The sequence below is a fragment of the Cuculus canorus genome, chromosome 8, assembly GCF_017976375.1.
Source record: "Cuculus canorus isolate bCucCan1 chromosome 8, bCucCan1.pri, whole genome shotgun sequence".
NCBI lineage: Eukaryota > Metazoa > Chordata > Aves > Cuculiformes > Cuculidae > Cuculus > Cuculus canorus.
The window spans coordinates 9,577,837-9,604,207 of NC_071408.1; the positions used below are offsets into that span (position 1 = coordinate 9,577,837).

Below are 26,371 nucleotides of genomic sequence, written 5' to 3' on the forward strand. Positions count from 1 at the left end.
CAGTTCCACCCCCTGCCATGGGCAGGGATCCCACGGGATCAGGTTGCCCAAGGCCCCATCCAACCTGGCCTTGAACACCTCCAGGGATGGCGCAGCCACAACTTCCCTGGGCAACCTGGGCCAGGGCCTCACCACTCTCACGGTGAAGAAATTCCTCCTTCTGTCTGGCCCTGCAGCCTCCCACCATCCCCAGCAGAGAAGAGGTTCTGACACACAGTTGCTGTATCAGAGCTGCACAGCAGAGCTGTAATGGAGGACCAAAGTGACGGGCAAGCTGCATTGCAGGTGTTGGAGGTCTTTATTGAGATTATAGCACAGATACACTTCTAGGGTTACCTTTCCACTCTGATACGATAGTTGAAAATGCTTGCTACAGCGTACATATAATTTAGTAACCAACAGAATCCCAAACTTAACTGTAGTTCAAATAAATAAATAACCTAACATTAAAGTTTATTACTTTAAAAAGTAAAAGGAACTGTACAATATGAAAATATAACAATACATAAACATTAGAATCTAAAGTTTCGTAGAAATAAAATTGCAGTTTTCCATACGTAAACAGTGCAAGAAATAAAATTCAGATAAGCTTCTGAACTGGGAATTTAAACTATTTCATTCTTAAATTATCATGCAGACATAGCGTTTTAAGCCATGCTGATTTCTATTATAGCATTAATGGTATCCCTTTTACTTGAAAACTTGATAGCCATTAAGCTCACTGTGACAACTGCTGCCAATCCACTCTTTCTACAGTACATTATACACAGAGGTATTCTGTTGCATTCAAAAAGTAAAATATTTTATGTTTCTACAGCAAAAAAAAGCCCACAAAATCAATATTTTACTTTTTCCCCCCTCCAACATGTTAGCTTGTTCAAAACCATGTCACGTAGTAAAAACAGCAACATTTCCCCCAGTTTAGATGAAAAGAAAGAAAAAAACCCACACTACATAATAGCCCATAATCAAGATGTGGTTGGTTACTGCCTGGTCACCAGTTAAGTCAGCATTTATTACTAAAAAAGTTGAAATTGTGCAAGTGTTAAAAAGCTTCACCTCTTTTAGAGGTGTGACTAATAAAATAAACCTGAAAAAACAGTGGAAGTAATTTAACTTTTGTGTGTGGAACCAGTTACACATACTTGATTGCAGTGTTCAATTTAAGTTCCTATATAAAATTCTCATTGAGGCAAAGACCAAGGAATGCAATTAATACCGAACTGTAAACACATCATTCATGTTACTTTGAGTGCACATCAACAACATAAGAGTTCTCCTCATAGATTTTGGCAACAAGACTACAATAGGTCACAGCAGCATAAGTTCACATGGAAGACTGAAAGCACTGCAAAAGAATATACTAGAAACACCAAGACCTCCTAGAAACCAGAATAAACCTGTGATGCGTGTCCCTCCTCTCGACAAGACACGCTCCTGCTCAACCGCTGCTCTCTCAATGCCTAATTACTATTATTATTACTTTGTTTTTTCAGTTCCATAGCCTCAGGTCTCTGTGCTTTAGCTGCATAGATTGCCTTTGTTTGCACTCTAGCCATTGTAGGTCCAAAGGGTTACAGTTCTGTCTGCAGAAGACGATAAGAAGGAGAGATCTTGCGTATGCCATCTGCACTGAATAACTTTGTCCTTGTGCTCTCCTACCACCATAAGAGGAAGCTGCTTTGTGAGGTCCCCTACGGCAGAGAAACAGAAATCATTAGTTGTTCCATGAATTTATATCCCAGGTGTTTTGGAGTGGGGGTTTTGTTTGTTTTTTTTTTGTTGTTGTTCTGTTTGTTTAATAAAGCTTACACCTGGATTTCACCTTATGAAGCACACTTAACTCCTCTCTCTTCCTCTCTCACACACAAAATATAACATAAGGCCTCAGTGTTATGTATTTTATGCACTAATGGATGCAGCACTGCTTCAGAACACAGGTATTCATTTTTAAAACAACATGATTAAAATTTAACTGTCCAAGAAAATCACATCAATTAGAAACACTTGGTATTTTCTCTCTTCTTAACTCTTCCCAATAAAAACAAGCATTATTATTACAAAACAGAAAATATAACGAAAGGTCAATTTTGTGACTGCTGCCTGAAAGAAACAGCCATCTGATCAGGCAGTTCTGCATCAGCTCTTCTATCATAATCTGATGCCCTCCCCCCAAATAAGATTTCATTCACAGCCTGCACTCTTAGCAACACAGCCACCAACTGTAATCAGACAAATCTCATTTAGATACATTTCAGAATCTTCAAAGCTCTACTATTGTTTTGCCCTTTTAAACTAAAACCTGACCTTTGAACCAAGTTCTCCTATGACTTCAATATTAAAAGCACCAAGCTGGAAGTTAACCTGGTATCCTTTGTGGTACGTTACCTTGCAAGTCTGTCACCTTTATTTTCATATCATACGATCCTGTGAGTAAGTAGTGTGCCCCTGGCGAGAAGCGAACAGAACGAACATCGCTGGTATGAGGATGGTAGCTCTGCACCATTCGTCCTCCTCGAATATCGTACAACATACAGCTAGAGTCCTCTTGTCCTGTAGCCAGGAGGCGACCGCTAGGATCAACAGCTACTGAGGCTACAGCACTTCCTACAGGAGAAAAAAAAACCCAAAAAACACACACATTATATTTATGTACAGTTGTGCGAATAGCCCTTTTTTTTTTAAACAAGAATATACATTCTATAAGAATACTAAATGCTGGCCTTAAATTTAAGGTGAACAGACATAGCTACTGTTAGCTTAGAATAAGAAAATTTTTATGCTGTAGCACTTGAGACTCTGAAGCCAGAAGTAGCAAAAAGAGTAGCAAAGCCACTATTAAAGCGGCATGAGAAAAAGCATCTGCTTCATCATGGGAAAGTCACTCACTTTATGAAATAATGTGGAGTAATTAAAGGAATTCCCCCTCCCAGTTCTAATCTATTCCCCCCCTAAAAGGTTTCAACAAACAAATCTGAACCTAAGTGGTCCTTGGGAATGCTTTAGATTTCTACAGAGTATGTTGGTGACTTGCAGAAACAGCTGCTCCTTCCCACCCCTTCCTTTGATTCTGAAACAACTATCTCGTGTCTTGGTTTATTTTAATGTACATGGAATTGCCTGTTTGAAAGTCACAAAACAAAACACTACCCAACTTTTGAATGGAGATGTTACTTTAAAAGAAACAAACAGCAAAACACATGGGTAAAGATATCCTCACAACTTGTTTTTAAAGCCAAGCCTCCATTCTGTGACAGCAAAACCTCCTGACATTCACTCTACACAACTTAAGACATCTTTGAAATCTATTATTATGCAGAAATGCTCAGAAGCACTATAGGAAGTCTCACCTGTTCCATGAAACGTTGTTCCCACAACACGAACACAACTTGGCACTCTCAGATCCCAGAATCTTACAGTCTTGTCTTGGGATCCAGATGCAATCATCCAGCCGCTCCATGTATAAAGTGCTAAAATATGACCTGTGAACCAAACCACTTCTTTATTTAATGAAACAGCGTTAATCAAACAATAAAACATTACAGTTCTGATCATATTTTTTGCCTTCAGAGATTTAACAGCTTATGGAAAAGCTGCAAGTTGCACAATCTAAGATGCCAACAGCATAAGGCAATATCCAGCTCTGCATCTTCTCTGGAATGAAGCATGCACTCTCCTCACTAAATGAGCTACTGATATATTGAACAACAAACACACCATGCCCGAATAACTCAAGAGCAATTTGAAAAGGTAAATCTTGACAGAAAGAAAAACAAAGACATTAAAAAACCTCCAAACCAACAATTTTATTAGAATATAATAGAGACTTAAAAAGAAGCAACAACACACATACCAGTGTGACCGCTTAGAGCATGCAGGCCTTGTCCTCGCTGACAATCTGTTGTGTAAATATTACAGTCCCCTGCTCCAGCGCTTATTAAAATAGCACCACCGCTTTCAGGGCCTTCCATAAAAGCCAGGTCTCTGATTGTCCCATCGTGCATGCTGAACTCCAAATCTGGGCCTAAAATAATTTAAAAATCAAGGAACAAAATGAGACACCTTGTTTATCACTTAGTCTTACAATCTTTAAAGTGGCTACAATGATAACACAGAATATTTTAGGAAAGGGCAGATACTCTACCAAGTATATATTGTGTACTTTCCATAGAACACACTATTCCAGTTACTAGAGTTCAAACAACATTTCTATAAATCTTATTTTTATTGAGTGTTGCTCGAACTTTCTACAGTTCCTAAAACTTTGCAAAAGGGACATGGACCACCTCCACAGCCAATTCCAGCCAAGGTCTATGGAAAATAGTAATTTCTTTTTGCAAACTATGGTAAGTAGTCTCTCTCTGCCAGAAGGGTAGGATGATGTGAGAACACTGCATTGCATGGGACAAGCATTTTAAGTTCAAAACAGAAAAGATAAAACCCCTATTCAGTGTAATGATTAGGAGGACTGGGCATGGAAAACAGTATTTTCTGAGAGAGAAGCTGCAAACTTCTAAGAAGGGGAAGAACTATGCAAGAAAAAACGGGAACTGGAAATTCCTACTGTCAGTCAAGAACTCAAGCTGGGTAAGAACCCCTTTTTTTTTTTATTGTATCTGAAAAAAATTTACCAGAATACAGCACAACATCAGAAAGTCCTGCAAAACAAAAGCAAAATGCAAACAAAAAACCCAAACGAAACAAAATCCAAAAGATAATCCCCAGCCCTTCAGTGGCTCTCTGCTGGACAGACACTACAGGGATGGTGAAAGAGAAAAGAGACTAAGCTAACCAAGGCATTAAAATAAAAAACCTATTAACTACATAATTAATGTAATTTGAATAGTTTTGTCAAATATTGGACAAATAATTAAAGTCTTTAAACTAAATACATAAACATTACCTGTTGCGTTGCAAGTTTCTGCATTAAAAGGCAGCACTTTCACATATTTATCATTGGAACCAGTTGCTAACAGCTGTCCACAGGGACTCCAGGCTACACAGTAGATTGATCCTTTATGATGCTTGTTCCTTTTGAAGCGAACTACAGGTTGTTTAGGAGTATTATAAGCACTGGAAAAAAAAATTCCCTTTTACTTGTAAGTAAAATAATGTACTCTGAGAATACTGGTTTTCTATTATTTTAGGTAACATAAAATACGTATAACTGTTTGCAGCAAAACATAGGTATTCTTTAAGACAAAACAAAACGGTCTTGTCCATCTACTTTTCTCAGTTTTTCCTCATCTTCCCCTTGTATTTGTGATTGGACACAATCTTAGACGGTCCCTTCAGCTATAAAATGGCTGATACAGGTAAAACATAGCAATTAATAGTAACACAGAATGCAACCTTATCCCCAGAGGCCTAAATAGGTGGAATTTTTCTCTACATCCTTCATGCTTTAACATCTTGATCCTGTGGCCACTTTTGAACGGGCTTGAGTTCAGTTAAGCACCAGTAGGACAAGAAAGCTTGCTAAAGCACACGCTATCCATGGCAGCACCCAGCGCAGCTGGCACAGCTAAAGGCTGAGACTGGGACTAAGCTTTTGGGCTGCATATTGGAAAAAACAGATTCCTGAGAGAAGAAAGCAAGAAGCTTGTGTAACCTGCATGTCTTCCAGTTTCCTACCCACAAGACATAATCCCCAGCTGGGGATTGTGTTTGGTACGACAGCATAATTGTATGACTGGGCTCCATACCCTTGTGTTTGGGGCCATTGTTGTGCCTTGCAGGACTGTAACAATAAAAATTGAGGTTTACTGTTTTATCCAGAAAGCGGTCTGTGCTATCTTGCTGTCAAAATGAATGGGACACACTGAGCACTTAAAGTGGTTAAAGAATCAAGAAAAATGCTTCTGTGTTAACCCCACCTGGGAAGACAGAAAAATGCTGCCCTAAGTCAAGTACTGCCTCTGCCTCCTCAGTGGCCATTAAATAAATATGAAAAATCATGCAACCGAAGAAAAAATTTGTACATGTTCCTTATTAGAAGCTGTGCACTGGACATTTTTTGTTGAATAACGCAACTCTCAGAGCTTCACTCATCTACTAGAAAAATCAAATACAGCGGCCTCTGCAAGAATCTTAGAATGTGCTGGGTTGGAGGGGATCTTAAAGATCATCCAGTTCCAACTCCCCTGCTGTGGGCAATGGCACCCCCACTGGAAAGACAGACACAGTCACTATTATGTGTCAATATATTCTCATTTCTGAAACCAGATCAGCTTCACACATGGCTGAAATAAGAGGCATAGTCTCACTGATGTGCATTTTCCCTATTTCAACTGATCGATTTCCTACAGTGTTATTTCTCTGTTCCCATCGCAGGAAGCAGTCAAGTGCTTAAGATGAAGCACTGCCTTATCCACCACCACCAAGATTCACCCCAGTAACGTCAACAGTAGAAACTCAACAAATTAAACTGCTACTGAGAAATCCAGAAATCATACTATAGATACTTGAACAGAACACAACAGGCACAGAGAAAAAAACAGAATACAAATGCCTATGTCTGTCTAAAAGATTTTGATATAAACATGGCTTTAGTAAAGCACACTAAAGTACATCTACATGGAAGCTAATGTTATTTTGTTGCCAGAGGGAAAATCCATGACAGATTAGCCTAAAACGGGATTACTGTTCAACACACACTATGGAGCTTCCTAAATGGCCTAAGACCGCACTCAGTTTGGATTCACAGTATTTGTTAAGAGGTGGAAGCCACAGCTGAGCATCAGGGACTTTGTCAGGACATGGAAGTGCTTGCCCAGCACAGAGCACACGCTGCCAGCCAGCTGCCTGGGAGCACTCTGATTATTTAGGCAACATCCAGAGGACTGTAATATCTGTCTATCAGTGTTTAATATCAAAAGTGGAAAAGAGAACACCTACTACTATTATACCTATAGAGAAAGGAAATAAAACCCCACAAACCCACCCTGTCCCAAATCATACATCGGTTTGAAACACAATTTTAAAGACATTAAAAAAAACAACAGACCTTTGGTGTACAACGAACAACTGCTGTTTACCAGACATGCTGCACAACTACGGCTTTCTGGAAACCATACAAAATTCTGAACATGTGCCTAGACTCAGGTTGTTACCAACACCAGACTATCTTTACAATAACGTAATCTCTCTGCTGACTCGTAAATGCCATGATGAAATGCTTTGGCAGACTGTAAGCACAATGGAAAAAGTAATAAGTACAAGTTCAGAATTAAGGAAATCTCGGAATCCCTTTCCTACCCAGATGCACTGTGTCACTTGTCACATCACACTGTGCTCTGTAACTGGAGACTAAGGCTGCAGAGCCAATCCGACCTTCGCCAATGGTTAGAATAACAAGCTGTGTGGGAGCAGAATCAGTCAATAAGGAGGGGTCATTCCACTGAATATTTTGCACTGTTTACCAATCAAGAGGAGGATTTATAGGCTTCATGGCCAGCAAGTCAGCTTGCATTCAGTATCAAAAAGACAACCTTTTTTTTTTGTTTCATACACTGCCAATAAATATTTCAGAATTAAAACTTCAAAGGCTACCTTACTGATGATATGTAAGGAGGAAAAATGTGAAGAAAAAAGCCCAATTAGATTACTTTTTGAACACTTTGGAAGCCTGAACAGAAGTCCTAAACTAGGTAGATGTCCCATGTAAAAAGTCACTGTGCATACCTGTAGATTCTTCTTAAATTGTGATGTTTTAGATGCCCGTGCTTGCCCCTACTCCAATAAAATAACGTAACTGAAGCAGAAACAAGGAGATGGTTATTGAGATGGCAGCACTTTTTTTCCAGGCAGAAAGTATTTTTCCTTCTACTAAAAAAATGGGTGGAAAAAAAAAGCCTAGGTGCACAGTAAAAAAATGGCACTATTCCTGTCAAGAAACCAAAGTATCAGGAAAACAATGTCTATTGTCTAATGTCTATAAACAACAATGGGCCAGTAGATATGCTCTGGCAAATTTTGCAGTAAACACTGAAGCAGGTACTGCTTCCTCTGCTGTTCAGTCTATCCTCTCCTCCTGCCAGAAACTGCATCTCATGAAGCCCAACTTGTGCTGGCTTGGGAACTGACACTTGCCTTCTCCCACTTGTACAGCTGGAATATCAAAACCAGAAGCTATCACAGTAAACACAGAAAAGCCCACAAAAAAAATACTTCTAAAAGGAAAGGCATGGTATTGTGGCAACACATGGTGCCAGTAATGGAGAGAAAAAAAAGCTTAGCCCACAGATAAATAAATTCTGTTCTGATTTTCACTTGGCAGTCCAGGATGCTAAGGAAAGCATTGCACTATTTATGACAACAAAATACAGGTATCAGTAGCTACAGGAGAAAAGCACTATGCTACAGAAAGAGAAGTGACACAAGCTTTCTTACCTTAGGTCAATTACTTCTGGATAGGCACACACTCTCAATGTTTTGGAGTTGGAGCCAACAGCATATAAACTCCCACTGGGATGAAAGGCTACAGCTCTGACAGCTTGCGTGTCTTCTAGAGTATTAATACAAATGAACTGCTTTTTTGATTTGTCATCCTGTGTAGAAGGAGAACAGTCAAATTAGGTTCTCCAGCAAACAAGTGGATGTATAAAAGTGGGCATCACTGTTTTTCAGAATAATGTATAACTATTGTACTGAAGTATTAATAAGCAGTGGCACCAGGCAAAACCCTTCAGATTATAGATTTGTAAAATGATGCCTACTCTAGGTCCAGGAAAAGCATACTCAAATAAGTTGCTTTCTTCAACTCACTCATACAGCTAACACTAGATTAACATTGTTCATTCACCTTCCAGGCTTCCAATGACTTTTGTTCTTCTAAACAGCCCATCTCAAAAGCATGATAATACAATTCACTTCTATGTAAACACATTCAATCTGTGCAAGACTTGCAAGGGGAGCACAGCTGCATTTTTAATGAAAACAGTCCAAGTGATAAACGCAGTTTACAAACCAAATATAATACTGAAGAACCAGCTTTTCACCCTGTAGATAAAGTTATTAAATTATGCCAAGATTTATTACATCATCCTCCAGACAACTTCATCACCACCTTTCTAAAGTTTTGATTTTCATTTATCTGATGCAGAAACTTTATTGCAAAGTTATCTCCCTGAAGTCAGACCATACTGACTGGAGTCCAACAATTAAAGTTTCAACCATGAAAACACAAAACAATGGCTGTTAAGGACATCCCACCGGAACCTCTGTTGTATAAGGAGAAGCTGAGAGCTGGGACTCTTAAGCCTTGAGGTCAGAAGGGCTTTTCGGGGCAGGGGGGTGGGGTGGGGAGGGAGGGAAGGGCACTTAATTCTCATCAGTGTATACAAATACCAGACAGGAGCCGTAAAGAAGACTGAGCAAAACCCTCATCAGTGGTACCCAGTGAAAGGACAAGAGGCAGTGAACACGAATTGAAATATAGGAAATGCCATTTAAATGTTTCTGTTGTTTTAAAAACAATGTGAGGGTGGTCAGATATGGGAACAGGTTGTCCACAGGGCTGTGGAGTCTCCATCATTGGAGATACTCAAAACACCCCACTGGACCCAACATGAAGCAACTTGCTCTCGTTGACTCTTCTTTGAGCAGGGTTTGGACTCGGTCTCCAGATGACCCTTCACAGAACCCAATGGTTCTATGATTCTGTGGGTACTATATCAATCAAACCACATTTCTAAATATTTATTAACAATGACAGGATGTCACATGCTCAGGATTAAATACTGAATCTTGCGAAAACACAAATTGTACAGTACAATAAGAAAATTCACCTCATCTCCTCTTGTCCTAGCTGAATTCCCTGAAGAATCTTCCAGCTGTGGCTGAGGGACAGCATGTTCTGATACACTATCATGATTTTGTGAAGTGGCAATTCACAGCAAGACGGAAAAAAACCAAGAGCAGGGACAGATTTGTTAAATAAGTATTTTTCAGACTAACAGTTTCAGTCATTCTCAGAACTGACTACTTTGTGTGGACAAGTGTTACGCGTGCCTGATTCTTTACCATTAAACTATTATTTTACAAGGGGTTGCCATTCTGCAGCAACTCCAGGCATTAAACAAGTGAATGCAAGTTAAAATACTTGTTTTCATTCCATAATATACATATATATGCACACGCACGTATAGACACACATCCATAGAAAAATGTCTGTTGCTTTCTGGTCAGCATTACCTTTAATTAAAAGAAGAAACCCCGTTCCCACTCTGCCCTGCATCTCTCTCAATCTACTTTGTATTTCATAAAAAAGCTTTCAGAAAGTTAGTAGAACATAAAATAAGCAAGACCTATACATATGAGATGGAATAAAAACTCCAATATTAAAAATAAGCATAAAATGTAAACTATTACAAATAACCACAATTTTTCATGTGTGCTGTCAAAAGAAAGAAAATAATTTTAGTGCCTGTGAAAGTATATAGAAAACACTGATAATGAGCTAAATAACCCTATTCAATGACCAATTCATTTGTTAGCTAAAAATAAATACAAACAGCTCCACCCTCAGTGGTATCAGAAGGACATTCCTAATTCTGGACTGTCTCACATAACTTACGTTTGATTCCCCTGGATAGGGGACTCTTCAGGAAAGGGTATCTGGTTAGCTGATCCACGCTTTCGAGGTGTGCTTGTACTAACATTTGGGCTATCAGCTGTTATCCTCTGACTGGTATCTGAAGGTGGTGCCGGATTGGTAGATGCGTTCCCTTTGCTCCCGTTACATTGCTGGCTGAGTGTCTGTACATCATTTCCAAGACTGTCCATACCTATATTTAATTCTCCCAGCTTCTGGATAGATCTAATAAAATCAAAAAAGACCTGGTTTATTATGAGAACTTGAAGAAGGACTGAAGTGGGTGGAGGGAGAAGCAACGAAACCTCCCAACCTGTTGAGAAACTGTTCAGTAAGATTCTGTTGCTGGTCAGCTCCATCTTCCTGATTTACACCTCCTTCCAACAACATCTGCTGGTACAACTGTCGTTGTTGCTCTTTCTGTTCTAAGTGCTGCTGGTAACGTAGTCTTTGTCTGTAATATTCCTGGAACTGCTCTGTTGAATCACGAAGCTAGAAACAAAAAGAAGGTCTCATGAGGAAAATTAACTAATTGCGGTATTTAACCTAAATGTTAATTTTCTGGTTCATTATTTTAATACAGGTATCAAAAGGCCAGCAGATTCTCCTAAGAAGCAATACTTCCATTCTTCCCTAAAACCAGATACAGTTCATGTATTAAAAAAAGGAAATCACTGCCAATCTGTGTTGAAGCAGTCCTGCCGTAATTCAGAAGGAGACTCCTCCTTCTTACAAAACTTGCAACCTATTACTTAAGATCAAAACAAATAGGTGACTGAAAACTGAAAATAAAAATCAGTAAACAATGCAAACTACATTCCAAATTCCAATTTTCACTACAAATTTAGTATTTTCTGCCGCATTGACACCTCCCTGCCATCAGTCTGCAGAGTCAATTTAACTCTCCCAGTAGCTAACTTTGAGCTGGTTTAACCAAGTGTAACATCTTTCCTTTGAAACTGGTGCCTTGTTCTACCTTTAAAATTCATTACTTCCAGGACCAAACACACATACTTGAGCTTCCTTTCTCATAGTCCCTTGCCTTTCGCATACTATTTTTAGCTCCCCAGGACTCTCTGCCTTCTGCATTCCTCAGTCCTCACTCTCTCTCTCTGTGCCACTAATTCCAAATGCTATCATCATAAAACAATTGAGAACAAGTTAAAAGTGAACAAACAAAAACACCCTACAAAACACTCACGTACTTTAGTCCACAACCAAAACAATAGCACTGAAGTGCAATGCATTTTCTGAAGAAAACCCCTGAACTGTGTACGTCTTGACAAGTAGGGAAAAAAAAGCAGTAAAAGAATAAACAACCTGATGAGGTTTTTTTAATTTGTTTTCAAAAGTGACGTCTTTGTCATCTAGTGATTGTAATCTGAGAACATCATGAGAAATTTGCATGAGTTCAGACAATTCATGCAGAGGAATCTTCTTTGTAACTATGAGCCTTTGGAATTCTTCTAAATAAAAATACTTCCATTATGATATTTTATTCCCTGACACAATAATTTGTTTATAATGCATTTCCTAGAGTTGTTGCATTTGGAATAAGTTTAACATCCTAGGGTTCCCCAAGATGAATACTTGCAATTTAGAAACTCTGAATTTGCGTTCAGAAGTCTAGAAAGCATTCATGCTCTGTATTTCAAATACACCAACTATTCCCCAGCCATTGGCTTATAATCCTAAGCAACAGGTATATTCTTGGCTATGTTTCTTTCCATGACTGGTAATTGTTTGTCGCAATTGGATTCAATCCAATCAAAGACATAAGGAAGAATTTCTTCACAGTGAGAGTGGTGAGACAGTGGCGCAGGTTTCCCAGAGAAGTTGTGGCTGCCCCATCCCTGGAGGTGTTCAAGGCCAGGTTGGATGGGGCCTAGGACAGCCTGATCTAGTGGGAGGCGTCCCTGTCCGTGGCAGGGGGGTTGGAACTGCATGATTTTTAAGATCCCTTCCAGCCCAAATTATTGTATGATTCTATGATTCTGTGATCCTTTGGTTTTGTGTCATTATTACCCAAACTAACACTGAAAACTAAAATACATTGCCCAGATACTCTATTCTATAAATTCTGGATTCCAAGTCAGTTCCCTCAGGAACAATGCAAAAAATAAAGCTATGAAAAGAAGTGTAAATTCACTTCTTACTCCATAGGTAAGCAAAACAAGGTGAAATTTTACTGGGTGATTTTTTTTCCCCTGACTTTTGTATAATAGTCTGGCCAACATCTTCACCTACAGCACAGCATCCCCTGTCTTCATTCTCTCCTATAAATTCCGCATCCAGTTTTTTGCCTTTTGAAGCCTGCTCTGCTGTACGCCTAGTGAAGCTCTTTCCTCCCTCCCATTACTCCCAATGCACATACACAACACTTGCAGCAGAGAAGTTACTCATCAAAATCCTAGAGGGCAGTGAAGTCCTCAAGTCTGGAAGGCCCTGTCAATCCTCCACTAGGCCTCACTGCCTCACCAGAGTATCACGAGCCTACGGGAACACAAGCCATCCAAGACCAGACTGGTTTTCACCATATAGGTGTCATAAGCCAAGACAAAGTTTACTTAAGGAAATCAGACTGGAGTCTGCAAACAAAACACACCATGTACTCAATGTATTCACTACTACTGAATTAAGACAGGTATTTAAAACTGTAGAATAAGTTCCCTCCTGAACTATTATTTCACTTTCTGTTAAGGAAAAAAATAAAAAAGAAAAGAAAAAAAGGGATAGTCAAAGTGCAAGCCTTCACAGATGAATCCAAAATAAGATTCCACTGTTGGATTCTGAATAGCAAAGGCAGATTTACTAGGGCATTATTCAATTTTACTTTCTGTGTTCTAGACAGTAAATGATCTAAGACAACCTATGAAACTTCGTGTTAACACCAAAAAACTACAGGTTGCGTGCCAGATCCCTTGCTAAAACACTAAGGATCCTTAAGCATTGTTTAATCTAACATTGTTGGCTTAGAGTACTGCAAAATCTCTTTTTATTTTTTTTAAATACACATGACAGTTTAGCAATACTCCTGATGCAAGAAGGCACGCTAATCAGCAGCATTACTGACTCAAATGACAGCAGAACTTTATACAATGGGAAAAAATTAGTTCATCCAACAGGACGCAACAGCTATTTTCACTATAGTAAAAACAAGACTGAAAGTAACCCATTGTCATGCATGAAGTTCTCAAGGCAAAGGCAAATCATTATGAAGTGATCAGAATACAGCTCAAAGGGCCTCATTATTTTTAAACAACCAAGCACTACCTCATTTTTCTCTTGTTTGGCTGATCCCTGACTTTGCGCTCCATTAACCGGTTCATTTTCTGACGCCGAACTCTGGCACAAAGTCTCACTGCTGATGGGATGCTGTGGCTCCACAGGAGTATCACTTCTTGCAGCAACATGGAAAAGAAGAGAGGCTTAATTGAAAAGAAAAAATAAGAGCAGACAATCCCCTGGTAGTAGAGAAAAATAACATCCTAGAATAAATTCTGATAACACAAGTATGCAAACTACTTAAGTCACATAAAACTGAAGATATTGCTTAGGAAAAGAAAAACGCCACTTGCAGTGAGTTACACTAAACAAAACAAAACCCCCAACAAACAAAAAGCACAGGCACTCAAGAATGCTTTGTCCCCACGTTTTCCAAAAAGCCAGAGATACCCAGTCTCCATGTTTTCTATCCCTGCAATTATGTACCCTTTAACTAACAAGTTATTCAAGATCTGCTGTTTTCAAAGCAATTATGAACACGGAATGTATCAAATACAGAAGACATTAGCCACACAGTGCAATATATTAGTTATTTAATTACCACTACCTATCTAAATTTAAACTATGTTCAACATTATCACTTAGAGCATTCCTGAAATCGCTACATAGGAAAATGCTTAGATCAATTTTGTTATTCTTGTCTTATACAAGTATTTCTGCATGCAACTCTTTCCAAAATGCTTTAGTAGTCAGTAAGTGTGCAGAATACATGAAAAACCTTGGATCCCCATCTTCAGTTTTGTCAATCTACGAAGTCCTCTTTGCTCAGTGACTCAGACCAAAGCTCTTTAAAAGGGTATTTTGAACTCCGAGCATAATAAAAGTAACTCAGCTGACTAAAAGACAAATAATTGCTTGCTGAATACAACTTATGAAATACCACATTCTTGTCATGTGCAAAAGGAAGCAAGGCCCAGATTTACATAAAGCTCAGCTTCTCAGCTTCCACTCTTGCAAACACCCCTTTAAATCGAACTTTCACTAAAACTGGATTTTTCTTGAAAATATAAGGCCTTCTTGAAATTTATGGATCCATCCTCCTCACCCAATTCTAACCTTCAACGGATGCATTAATTAACAACAAAAACATGTTAAGTTCTGTTGGCTTCACTTAACATACAAAAGCCTACACTAAGGAAAAAAGCTGCAACAATTTACCACTTTATTTGGCCCACAAGAAAACTCTACTTATTTGCGCAGAATTGTCCCAATAGACTAAAACTGAAAAAGGAAACAGAACACTTGAGAATCAGCTTTAACATTGGTCCCTTGGCTACACACACAAATATTAAGCTTTGTAAGATGAGTAAAACTAGAGGATTCTCAATTCATTTGCATCTTCAGGAGATACAGTTTTTAAAAATGCAACTCAGGAAATGCTTTCTTAAGAATTGAGGTATCCACAAATACCCCAGTTATGAAGTGGCTGGTATTATTTTAGAATCCAACAAAATAGTTCTTTTCCAGATAAGCATTAAGAAAATGTATAAAGATATACATTAGAGCAAAAATTTCAATTACTATTGGTGAACTGACATCAGTTTCCTTTCATTCAATTTAGTTACAGCTGGTCTTTATCTTAACACAAGATACAGAAAATTGCTGTAAAGCAAATTGATAACAGCACCAACTACGGCCAGGATTGAACATCACAGCTCTAGAAGTGTCCTCTGCTGGCCAGTGCACCCATCTAGCTACCTATCTGGTTCTCCAAGAGCCAAAAAAGCTGGCAGCTACTTTCTAGAGAGGCATGGATATAACAAACATTTAGAGAGGATCAGAACTGCTGATCAAAATAAAGGCCAAGCAAAAACATAATGATGTTCTTAACTGACAAGTGCCATTTCTCCCTGCTACCAGGACTTTTCTCTTTGAAGATACAAGCCACAAAGTTTTGATGCAGCCTTAGGTCTTATGGAAGGAGGCATACAGCAATTTCCACCAACTTCATTGGGACTAATTTTTTAAGTATAATTAAATCATTTACAGCATCAGATCCAAAATCTACAGACACTTAAAGACAGAACAGGATGAGGAAAGCAGGTGGAATTACAACTATTCCAGTCTTCATTTATTCATCTGGAATGAAAGAATTCATTAATACTGGACACAAATCTTAGCTAGGCTCCTTTACACAATCAGGGGGTATTTGATCTCTGTGCTAGGATTTTAACTTTAAGTAAGTCCAAACTGAATTCATAAGGCTCAAATCCAAACATGGAAATTTACTCTGATCATAAATGTGTGAGGAAGAAAATCCCTTGTATGCAGAGTTTTAATTACAACAGAATTTAAACAATCTAATTATGTTTCCATGTTATAATTATGTTCCAAGTTACAGTGCAGGTAATAACACTTAAGTAAGATTAAGTGCTACTTAAGCTAAGGGGAAAATAAAGCTACAGTCCCACTTACCGCTCTGGTGACTCTTCAAAAATGCTGTGACACTCAGTGTTCTCGAGCATCAGACTTCGGCTGAGATTCTGTACTCCTGGGTAATGGAAATTAGCAAAGGAGTGCGACATTGGAGAAGTTTTGGTCCCAAGGTCTGTGACTCGCTTATCGTGATTTGTTAATCCACATGACAGCCCATCTAAGGCAGGGTTTAAGGAGCGGGTCATGTAAGCATCTGCTGACTGAGGCCGTCTCATCGGGGACGATGGATAAGGAGAAAGTTTGCTGATAAGAGGTGTCAAGAGATCTGCATACGCAGCTTTCGTAGGCTTGAGGAGTTTATCAACATGAATATTAAGCATCTTTTGTTCAAAAGCACAAGAAAAAACAGTAGCTGGCAGATTCTGCAGCCATGATAATAAGCTAAGGTCCAAGTCATCACACCCATTACCACACAAGAGATCAATGCCCAGCAATACTTCACTTTCTGTGATTTCTTCTCCTGTGGCTTTACTCTGACAGAATTCCACACAACATTCATAAAGCAATCCCTTCATTACAAGCTGAAATAAACGATTGTTACTTGCTTTGAAGCCAGCCTCACTCAGCTTCCTATCAGCAGGAATAAACTCTGCCACCATGACGCAGGCTTCTTCAAAGCAGTGAACCCGTGCAGTGCTGGGATTCCAGTCCTTGAATTCGGCATGGTTGGTCAAGCGAGGCAGCGTCAGCAGCAAGCAGAGTTTACTGTAGTCTTCCTTCGAGGGACAGTATTCTTCCAGTGCGTGCAGGCACTGCACAGCCTCACGCATTGTAAACTCCAGCTACAGAAATAAGAACATTAACAGAGTGGTTTGTAGTACACATGTTTCTACAATAAAAGTTAGTTGAAGAAATACAGGCAGTAGCAGAATTATTCTGTTATCGCTCCTTTATTGCTATTATAGCTTATATTAACTAAAACAGCACACAATATACGTAGTCCCAAATTGCTGATGCAAACGTACTTGCAACAGAGCCAACCGTCTGGGTGCTTTGACTTCCCGGAATCCTCCCTCCCCGTTTCCTACGGATCCATGGAACTTCTTCATGTCACTGCAGGTTTGATAGGCTTAAAATTTTAAATCTGTAGCTGAACAGCTTCAAATCTGCTGCAGCACAGAAGGTTACTTTTATTCTCAAAGGCAACTGATTTTTTTTTTCCTTCTTTTTTTTTTTTGTCTGTGCGAACAGATATTGGCGTAAGCGATAAAAGTCTTGTGGATTTTTCTAGATTCCAGCGATTAGCAACTTTGAGTTGGCTTTTACACTGAGCGTTCTCCAATCAACAACGTTAGAAAAGATCAAAAAGGTCTCAGAAGATAAGACCTCCAAATGAACAGAGGGCTTTAGCACAAAGCTTGCAGGGAGATAAAAGCCAAGAACCACATTAAATACATGTAACTTGCTATTCTTAGTTACAAAGATTAAAAAATTATACGAAAAAATGCTGCTTGCCCATGTTAGCTGGTACCTGCTCAACAGAGCAGCCTTTTCTCCACAGCATGCCAACACACTTGGTAACATTCAAAATAAAAAAATAAATGGATATAAATAACATTTTCTGTTTCTCTACTGCTATCTACTAACAATAGATTGAGTGATTAGAGGAATAGCACACCTTTCCTTTACAACTATAAATAAAGACTTACTTATAGCTTTCTATACTCTGTCAAAAGACGACCCTGCAATACAACATATGTGTAACGGAACAGAGAATTAAAACCAGTTCCATTTTAAAAACAAAATCAACTGTCTTAGAACTACTAACATTCTTAATTTTTCATTTCATAATATTTTTGTGGTAGAAATTTAGTATTCCTGTATTATTAACATAAATTAAAAATTGCAACTAATTTCACAATCCGCACACTTTCTTCGCCAGTTTGAGCTCATGTCTCTTTTCTATATTGAAAATCTAAGTTCACAACTCCTGCTCTTTGCACATTTAACTGAATCGGTCCTTTGTGTACACATCTATTCCTTCCAAAGAAACAACTACATCCTTCCTTCTCTAAAAGCAACACAGATTAAGATTAGTCCAAACTGGAGTCTTTCACCTGGTCCTGATTACGACAATACATTTCCATGATTGAGACTTGCTTCAGAGCAGTTCTTTGGGGAGGAAAAAAAAAAAAGCGTAACAGAATAAAGTATATCTGAGGATCAGGACCACAAACACAGCATATGGTCACTGATCTATGCTGCTAAGTGAGCATTAATCCATTGTTTATGAAGCCATTTGGCAATAGCTAAAACATGTACATTGGGTGCCGGGAGCTTCCGCATTGCCTTTAATCCAAACATCTCGAGAGGACTCTTGACAACAACAGAAATTCCCCAAACAGAGATAACTCTTACATGCTGAGGCTCATCTTCTGCTGACATTGCATTGTTTACACACAAGGCTTCCAAGAACTTCTGCTTCATTATAATGTAACGAAATCTGCAGGTGAGAAGTGAAACACCATACAGGTTCATCCCATAGCTAAACATTGTTTTAGAAACACACAGGGTATTTTAGAGCTAATTTTTGAGTCAGGCATAGAAATCACAATGACAAGGAACTCTGACCTCTAATTTTAACAAACTATTTTTCACACAGGAAATTTTTTTTTCAATAGTTGTTTTCAGAAATACTACATTAAAATATTAGAAGGTTAATAAGAAAAAAAGTATATCAATGATACTCATTTCTTAAATAGAAATATGACAGAGCAGCTAACTATAAAAAGACAGTACAACACACACTGTATTCCTGAAGTGTACAACAAACATTTTCTGTGCACCTATTTTTCATAGTTTAAGTTAAAAACCACATGCGCGCACTTTACAAACTGTTTATAGGTTAGAAAAAACCCTAAAAACTAAGGTGGAAAAACTTAGAACTACTGCTTTCATACACATCACTTGAATTCATGCGTTCTCCACAACTCAAAAAATTGAATTCTGAAATACATTCTACCTTACCTTTTCTTGTCAAATTTTTCCATGCATTCAAGAGGCTGTATAAATTGAAGCACCTCATCCCACTGACCATCAAGAATCAACTGCCTAGAAAGAAATAATCATACCTTTAATTTTACCGGACACGAACATCCTTCCTTCCAAGTGAGCAGCTTATTCAAATACACAGGAGTCATTTAAATACAACAGGTGATCAGCCCACTTTAAATAGTTAATGCTTTGCACAGATGCCAAGATGACTGTCTGATGTGACTAATAACAGCAAAATCCAAGTCCTTTCTTTGATATTTTGTAAAAATAACTCCATACAAGAAGGACAAATATTAATTACTTCTAAAGAAGCATCAAAAAGGACAAAACAGACCTGCCTCCTACTTTATCTTTAATTGTTACTTAAGAAAATTCTTATTTCAAGAGTTCAAATAAATATATTGACGGATTCAATGAATACATTCTGAAGAATGAAAGAAAACTTAAAAAAAAATCTAAAAAACTGGTATGCAACTACAGTAACTCCTTTGAGTAATTTTGAGGGCAATATCAGGAAAGGCAAATAAATCAACTTTCATGCCTTAATGACAGCAGAGATCCCTTTCATATTATTAGATGAACGATAAATCTAGGTATTACTTTGAAATGCAGGGAGTATGGAATATTGTCTAAATATTTTATTTATTTTAGAAGTCAATAAAGTACACATTCAGTTCCACGTGACACGGTAAGCAAACAACAGATCATTGCTGACAAGAGACGATCTCGTTCTCCTGTCCCTATTCCTGGTCACGTGTTTTCCCCAGCTTACCCTGCACTGACGGTGGCACTTGTCAAAACTCCTTTCCACTTTAATTCATCAGAACGTCAGTTAAAATTATCAAGCTAAAATGAATGAACAAGCAAACAAATAAACCTAAACCTATGCTGATGATGCACAGTCAGTTACTTCAAGTGGCTCAAAGGAGGAGGTAACTAAATTCTGAGCTGGACCACAGAACTGGGACCAGGAATGAGCAAAATAAGACCAGGGCACAGGACCTCCTGTTCAGTAGGATGGGCTGCCCCCTGAATCACAATATAGCTGTGTGTTTTCATATCTGTGGTATTTATGCACCACAGAAAAGTCCTACCTTAGAAAAAGCATGTCATCTGAAAACAAGCCATTAATGACCCCACTTTCTTTCTCAAGTGCCAGCATACTGATATGAAGTCTCCTTGAGTTCAGAAAATCTAGTATTAGTTTAATTATTTCAGCTTCCTTAACATTCACTGTTTCCTCAGCTGTCATGATGGCGGCCTAAAAGGAAAAAGAACAGAACATTTTAGCTATAATCAACATCTTAATTTATTCTTCGTTAACAAAAAGAAAAAAGAAAAAAATAATACAGGACAGAATATTGTAGCATTACCAAAATTACATAGACAGGATTAGGGAACTGATTTTAAGAGGTTGATTATGAAGCCACAAGTAAGACCTAAAAATGCATCAGCACCTTTTTTATTCCTGTCCTATGCAAATACAGGGGCCCAAATAAACAAATCTGCCAAGGAATCAATCCTCCTGCAGTGTGAAAATGTTGTGATTACCACCTCTGCAATATGTAAAATTTTCCTCTCTGAAATGCAAACAGTGAAGTTCAAAGAGCGTAAAACAAGCCAGTCACTGTGTCATTATCTAGAGATCTCACACATAAACCTCAATGTTCCTAGCACATACAAAAAGCACAGCACACTCAAAATGCACTCCTCCCCCTTCAAGCATGGCAATTAAGCCAGGAGGTTCCATTCCTCCTTCATCAGGACACTCGCTTCTGTCTCTGCACTCACGAATAACCTAAACTGCCAGCCCAAGGTGGCCTAAGTCGGTTTCAGCTGGCTGGCAGAGACTTACTCACTCGCCCATCTCCAGCTATGTGTTCCCAGCTCTTCCTCAGCACTCCTCACTTTTATCACCCGGTTTGCTTTTCTGCCAGCTCACGTACTGAAGTGGCTGAATGGTCTCATGAGCTCTCCAGCCAGCAGAAAGGAAAGGTGGGAAGATGCAGCTTGGGCAGAGAAAGGCCAAGGGCCTGGCTGCAAGCAGTCAGCTTGTTTATAGCTCCCATGGATGCAATGTCCAAGCTCCCTTGCAACACAGCTTAAAGGATACAAAAGTTGTAGCATTTACTTCTTTTAAAAAACCTAAAATGAATTCTGCTTCTGGCTGTCCTGCACGGTTCCTTAAGTCTGACTTAAAGTACAAGTTGTTCAACTTTACAAAACCAAAACACCTTAAAAATACTTTGCAGGTCCCAAACTGAGAACTATCCGGAGATGTGGGGAGAAACCCTGTAAACACAGCCAAGCCAAGTAGCACTGCCTCCTCAAGAACTCTTCACAAAAAGCTGGCACCTACAAGGTGCAGCTTCCCAAGAGGTAAAATACAGTTTAAGCCGATGTTACTGCAGAAGGGCGTGGTGCCTCCTCCCACCCCCAGCTCAGCCACTTCAGAGCACCCACAATAGGGCTGTATGGTTAGTCGGACTGCTCTTCTAATCAGGGCAGGAGTTCAACACTTTTTCACCCCACAGACACAAGGCACTGACACAGCTCTGCTTTCGGGCAGTAGCAAAGCCTTAACCTGACATAAATTGGTTATTAGAATGAATCAAAGAAGAGAGAAGCAGCCAATACCAATGATGGACCATTGTCAGGAGGCAAGCATCCCAGGAACAAGGAGAGACAGTAGAATAACAGTAATCAAAAAAAGAATAAAGGGAGATAACCACACAGAGCAAGCAATGATTGTCCACAGCAATAAGTTACAGTCACCCCAGCAGCTCCCCCTTTTCATTCAAAAGGGGAAATAAAATACTTAATTCCCCTCACATAACCATTTACTTATGCGGAAACGCAGCAACTATGATGCTGAAAAACAACCATCTGCTGGTAACGTGGCTCCTGAGACTCCCTTGGAAAACCAGAGTCCATCAGCTAATTATCTATCTTGCTTTAGGAAAAATGATCAGAAACTGCTAATAAGTAAAAGAACAAGTATAATGAGTTTGAATAATCCAAGTAAGACACTCACTAAGTATTAAATAGAAACTAAATATTTACTGGAGAAGAGGCAAAGAGACAAATACGCCCATGAAACTTCTCAGTGCTCATCATAAACCAAAGCTAATGAATTTGAAGGGATACAAAATCAGGCATTACTGAAAGAGGGGGTTTTGTGCTACATCACCTAAATCCCCAAGTTTTCCATCTTCCTCATAGTTTTTGCCAAAACATTTGACTAGGAAAGCATTCAATTATAGCAGTATAGTTTATTTTGGAACAACAGAGACCTAATTATGCCAGATGAAACGGCCTAATTTTTTTTATTTGTTTTTTAAACGGCTGGGTTCGATTTTCACTTTCGTCACAGAAGACTCCAAGCACCAGTACTTTGATGGGTCTCTTGGAGGACACACCCAGAGACCAAGCACCCACTCGCAGCTAGGAAAGTCAATGGGTAAAAATAAAATGTGGCTTGCAGAAAGCTTTGCTGCAGGAAGGACAGCAGACACACAAATCCAACGCCAGAATTTGTAGGAAGATGCTTTTTCCATGTGTATTAGCACCGTTTCAACTTCCCCTTTTGGAAGCTGGATATGGATTTTCGTTCCCAGAAAGAAACCTGAACCTTGCCCTTACACAGTGAAGGAAAAAAAAAAAAAAAACCAAAACAACACAAGTGTAACCAGCAGTCTAAGTATTATCCTAATTCCCAACCTCACCCAAAGCATTTGCATCTATCTTTTAGTATGCTTTATGGCACTGGTGGTTTTTGCATCAATTTAATTAATTTCCCAGCCAAAAGACAAAGCAAAACTTGGGCAAAGTCCTACTGAGACTCTTCATCAGAAAACTACTGGAAAAATTCAGATCAAGAGTCTCTTTGAAGAAAGGAACATCAGGTCCAGCTTCCTTTTCAACTGGATCAAGTCTAAACAGGAAGCCACCCAGCACGGCTTCAAGACTGTGTCAAAGTTATTTATTCATATATTCTACTATTAGAAAAACGAGCACAATACTCAGTACTTTGCTTAAGAGTACAACTACAGTAAGTAAAATCTACTGCCTGCAAGGAGTCGTCTTCCATTTTCCATTGGATTTCTGAAAGAACAGGTTCATCCTGAACATAAAGCCTTTGCCAACTCTAACACTGAACCTCATTTGCTTTATTTATATTGCCCATATAAATTAGGATGAAGGACGATTACCACCCTTCATGTTTGATATGGGACTAGGAACAACAATTCTGGCATCCTGCGAGAAAAATATAATATCCAAGCATAGTTTGGATACTGAGCTTCTGAAGAAGATTTGAAGTACACCAATAAGCTCACACATGAAAAAGATTATGAAAATACCTAGTACGTACTTGCTGTCAGAGCAACATTGCCATTGGACAAAGAGCTAGAAAAGAACAGTAAATCTACTAGAGAAGATTTTCACTTAATTGATGGGTTTTTTTAGGCTGATGAGCTCAGACTTATCAGCCTTATGCTGTCAAAATAATAACCAACACTGTAACACTATCAGGAAATTATAAATATACATAGGCTTACTGATGTATTTCACTGGGGGGGATGTTTCTGACAGGCAGTGGTATGTCTGTGTATGAATATAAATAAAATAATAATTAAAAAGCAAAGAACAGCAGGGAAACTCAAGATTAGAGCTCAAGCTGCATCTTCGGTCCACCCTACTATACTGCTTTCTGTCAGCACATATGGCATATCACGTCACAATCTGATCAGCTCAAGCACTAATACTCAAGGATGATTGAAGCACAGCATTAGCTGGAGGTATAAATGAAAGTAAATGAGTCCTAGAGCTTAGCATTTCAGGTGCCTTCTACCAACTATTTTTTTGCTACAGCCCTTTTATCTTAGCCAGTCTTTTCAGAACTTTTCCACACCTGTCCTCCTTTCTTTTCCTCCTGTCTTCTCGGCCTTGTCATCTCCCTTCAGTTCTGTATTTAAATTTGTTTTCCTCCTAATAAACTACATCAAGAAGAAAAAGCCACCAAATACTTGCTGCATACCTGAACATCTTTTCTATGTCGCTTCAATGGACAAGGTGTCATTCAAACAAGCTCTCTGGAACGCAGACTACCTACTAATTTTTGCAGGGAGAGGTTTACCTCTTGTTCTGTTCTTAGTCACGTTCTAAGAACACATCAACAAGACTCCTCTCATGTTGTTATAAGAACAGAAAATAATTGTTACAAAAAAAAATATATACACAATTACTTGCATATAAATATACCATCTTAGGAAGACATTTATATACTAGAAGTGAATTTTAAATAGCCTTTAAGTTATCTCCCTTAGGAGAAATTTTAAATGGATATGCATTCACGTGACAGGAAGTCAAAGTAATGTTTAATATTCTGGAAAACAAGTAAAGAGTGACATACCAAAATAAGTGCTATTCCCATGTTATTCATCACCTGAAACACATCACTTGCCAATAGTACACAATATGCATTCACAAAACCGGGCAAGGAATACAAAACCTCCAACTACTCAGAAATACAAGAATGAAATATAGTTCAAATCATAAGAGCCATCCTGAGAGTGAGGATACGTTCAAAGGGAGAAGTGATGCCTAATTAAAAGCCTCAGTTTGCTGACTTCAGTGACAGCTGCAACGCACATCCACAATCTCAGCACCTCACAGAATGAGCCACGTCACAGAAAAACTGAATGTGAAGAAGCAATACATATTTAAAAAGCATAAAGCAATTCCCCCTTTTAATCTAAGCCATGGTTGCTCCCAGCTGTCCCTCGGGCCTGCCCAGAGCCCACTCCAGGGTGTTGCCTATGCAGAAAGCAGGACCCTGAGCCCAGTCAGGACCCAGCAGCTCCGGTCCTGAGGTGCCCTCGATCACCTTCCAGTTATTATGTACAAAAGAATTTATAAAATGGAGTCTACATCGAAACCCCGTGTTGCCATCGATTCCCAGAGCAGCCAGTGCGGCTGACACTCATTTTACCCTCAAGGCTGCACGATCCATCCCTGCAGAGGAGCTCCCTGGAACCCACCAGGGCCCTGGCACCAAGCCTTCGCCAAACTTCGCACAGTTGGACTCTGTGATCCAGCCCTTCTGCTGCCCCAGCGCAGCAGCTCGGTGCCCGCACGCCGGCCTTCTCCTCCCTACACGGCTGCTTCACCGGCTTCTCCTCCAGCAATCCATCTTCACAGGATCACAGAAGGTTGGAGAAGACCTCCAAGATCTCGGAGTCCAACCAGCCCCAGCGCGCCTGCCCAGCTGCCACACCTAAAGGGTCTGAACACCCCCAGACAAGCATGGAATGGCTTGGGCTGGAAGGGACCTTAATGAGCACCCAGTTCCAACCCCACACACGGGGGGGGGGACACGGAGCCCCCTCGGTGCCCCCACACGGGAGGAAGGGAGACATGGAGCCCTCTCGGCGCAAAGGGGGACACGGAATCCCCCTCGGTGCCCCCCGGGAGAGAAGGGACACGGAGCCCCTCGGCTCCCCGCGGAGAGGGGACACGGCGAATGGTGCGCTGCCCCCACACGGGAAGGGAGCGAACCAGCGCATCACACCCAGATCAGCCGGAACATGAAAACAAGCGGCTGCAAAGGGCCGCGTCGGGGCTTAAGACCCACCGCCCGCTCTCCCCCCGGCCCGCCCCCCCTCACTCACCTGCGGGGCGCGCGGGAAGATGGCGGCGGGCGCGGATCTCGCTCCGCTCGCCCAGGACACGCCACCCGCGGCGGAGCCCGAACCGGCAGCGTAGCGCGGGGCGGGGGCGCTTTGTTCGCGCCGGCGGGAGGGGCGGGGGCGGGGAGCGCGCGCCGGCGGGAGGGGCGGGGAGCGGGGAGCGCGCGCCGGCGGGAGGGGCGAGGTCAGGAGCGGGAACGCGCGCGCGCGCGGCCCCGCGCGGGGCTCTCTGGGGTCACATTGTTCGTGAAACCCGTGGCTCGCAAAACCTCGCGTACCGTCCCCCAAAGTCACATCATTGCCCCAAAATCCCATCAATCACAAAAAAATCCCATAATTTATCAAAAGTCACATTATTCACCCAAATCCCATA

General features: G+C 40.0%; 1 protein-coding gene across 2 annotated transcripts; it reads right to left on the reverse strand.

The window, feature by feature from the left end:
* Positions 1-286: 286 nt before the first annotated feature.
* On the reverse strand, positions 287-26,139 carry WDR47 (WD repeat domain 47). Of its 2 annotated transcripts, XM_054073238.1 has the most exons (15): positions 25,981-26,139; positions 20,404-20,570; positions 19,283-19,366; positions 18,674-18,758; positions 16,295-17,097; positions 13,868-13,994; positions 10,908-11,086; positions 10,577-10,819; positions 9,789-9,864; positions 8,392-8,549; positions 4,904-5,073; positions 3,854-4,024; positions 3,351-3,482; positions 2,389-2,607; positions 287-1,694 (listed from the first exon to the last, which is right to left on the reverse strand). In XM_054073238.1, exons 2-15 carry the CDS (start codon positions 20,559-20,561, stop codon positions 1,552-1,554), a joined length of 2,748 nt encoding a protein of 915 aa, XP_053929213.1. In that variant the 5' UTR covers positions 20,562-20,570; positions 25,981-26,139; the 3' UTR covers positions 287-1,551. The 2 variants fall into 2 exon arrangements, with proteins under 2 accessions (XP_053929213.1, XP_009554089.2); XM_009555794.2 differs by lacking the exon at positions 25,981-26,139 and having other exon boundaries at positions 13,868-13,991.
* Positions 26,140-26,371: the final 232 nt, after the last annotated feature.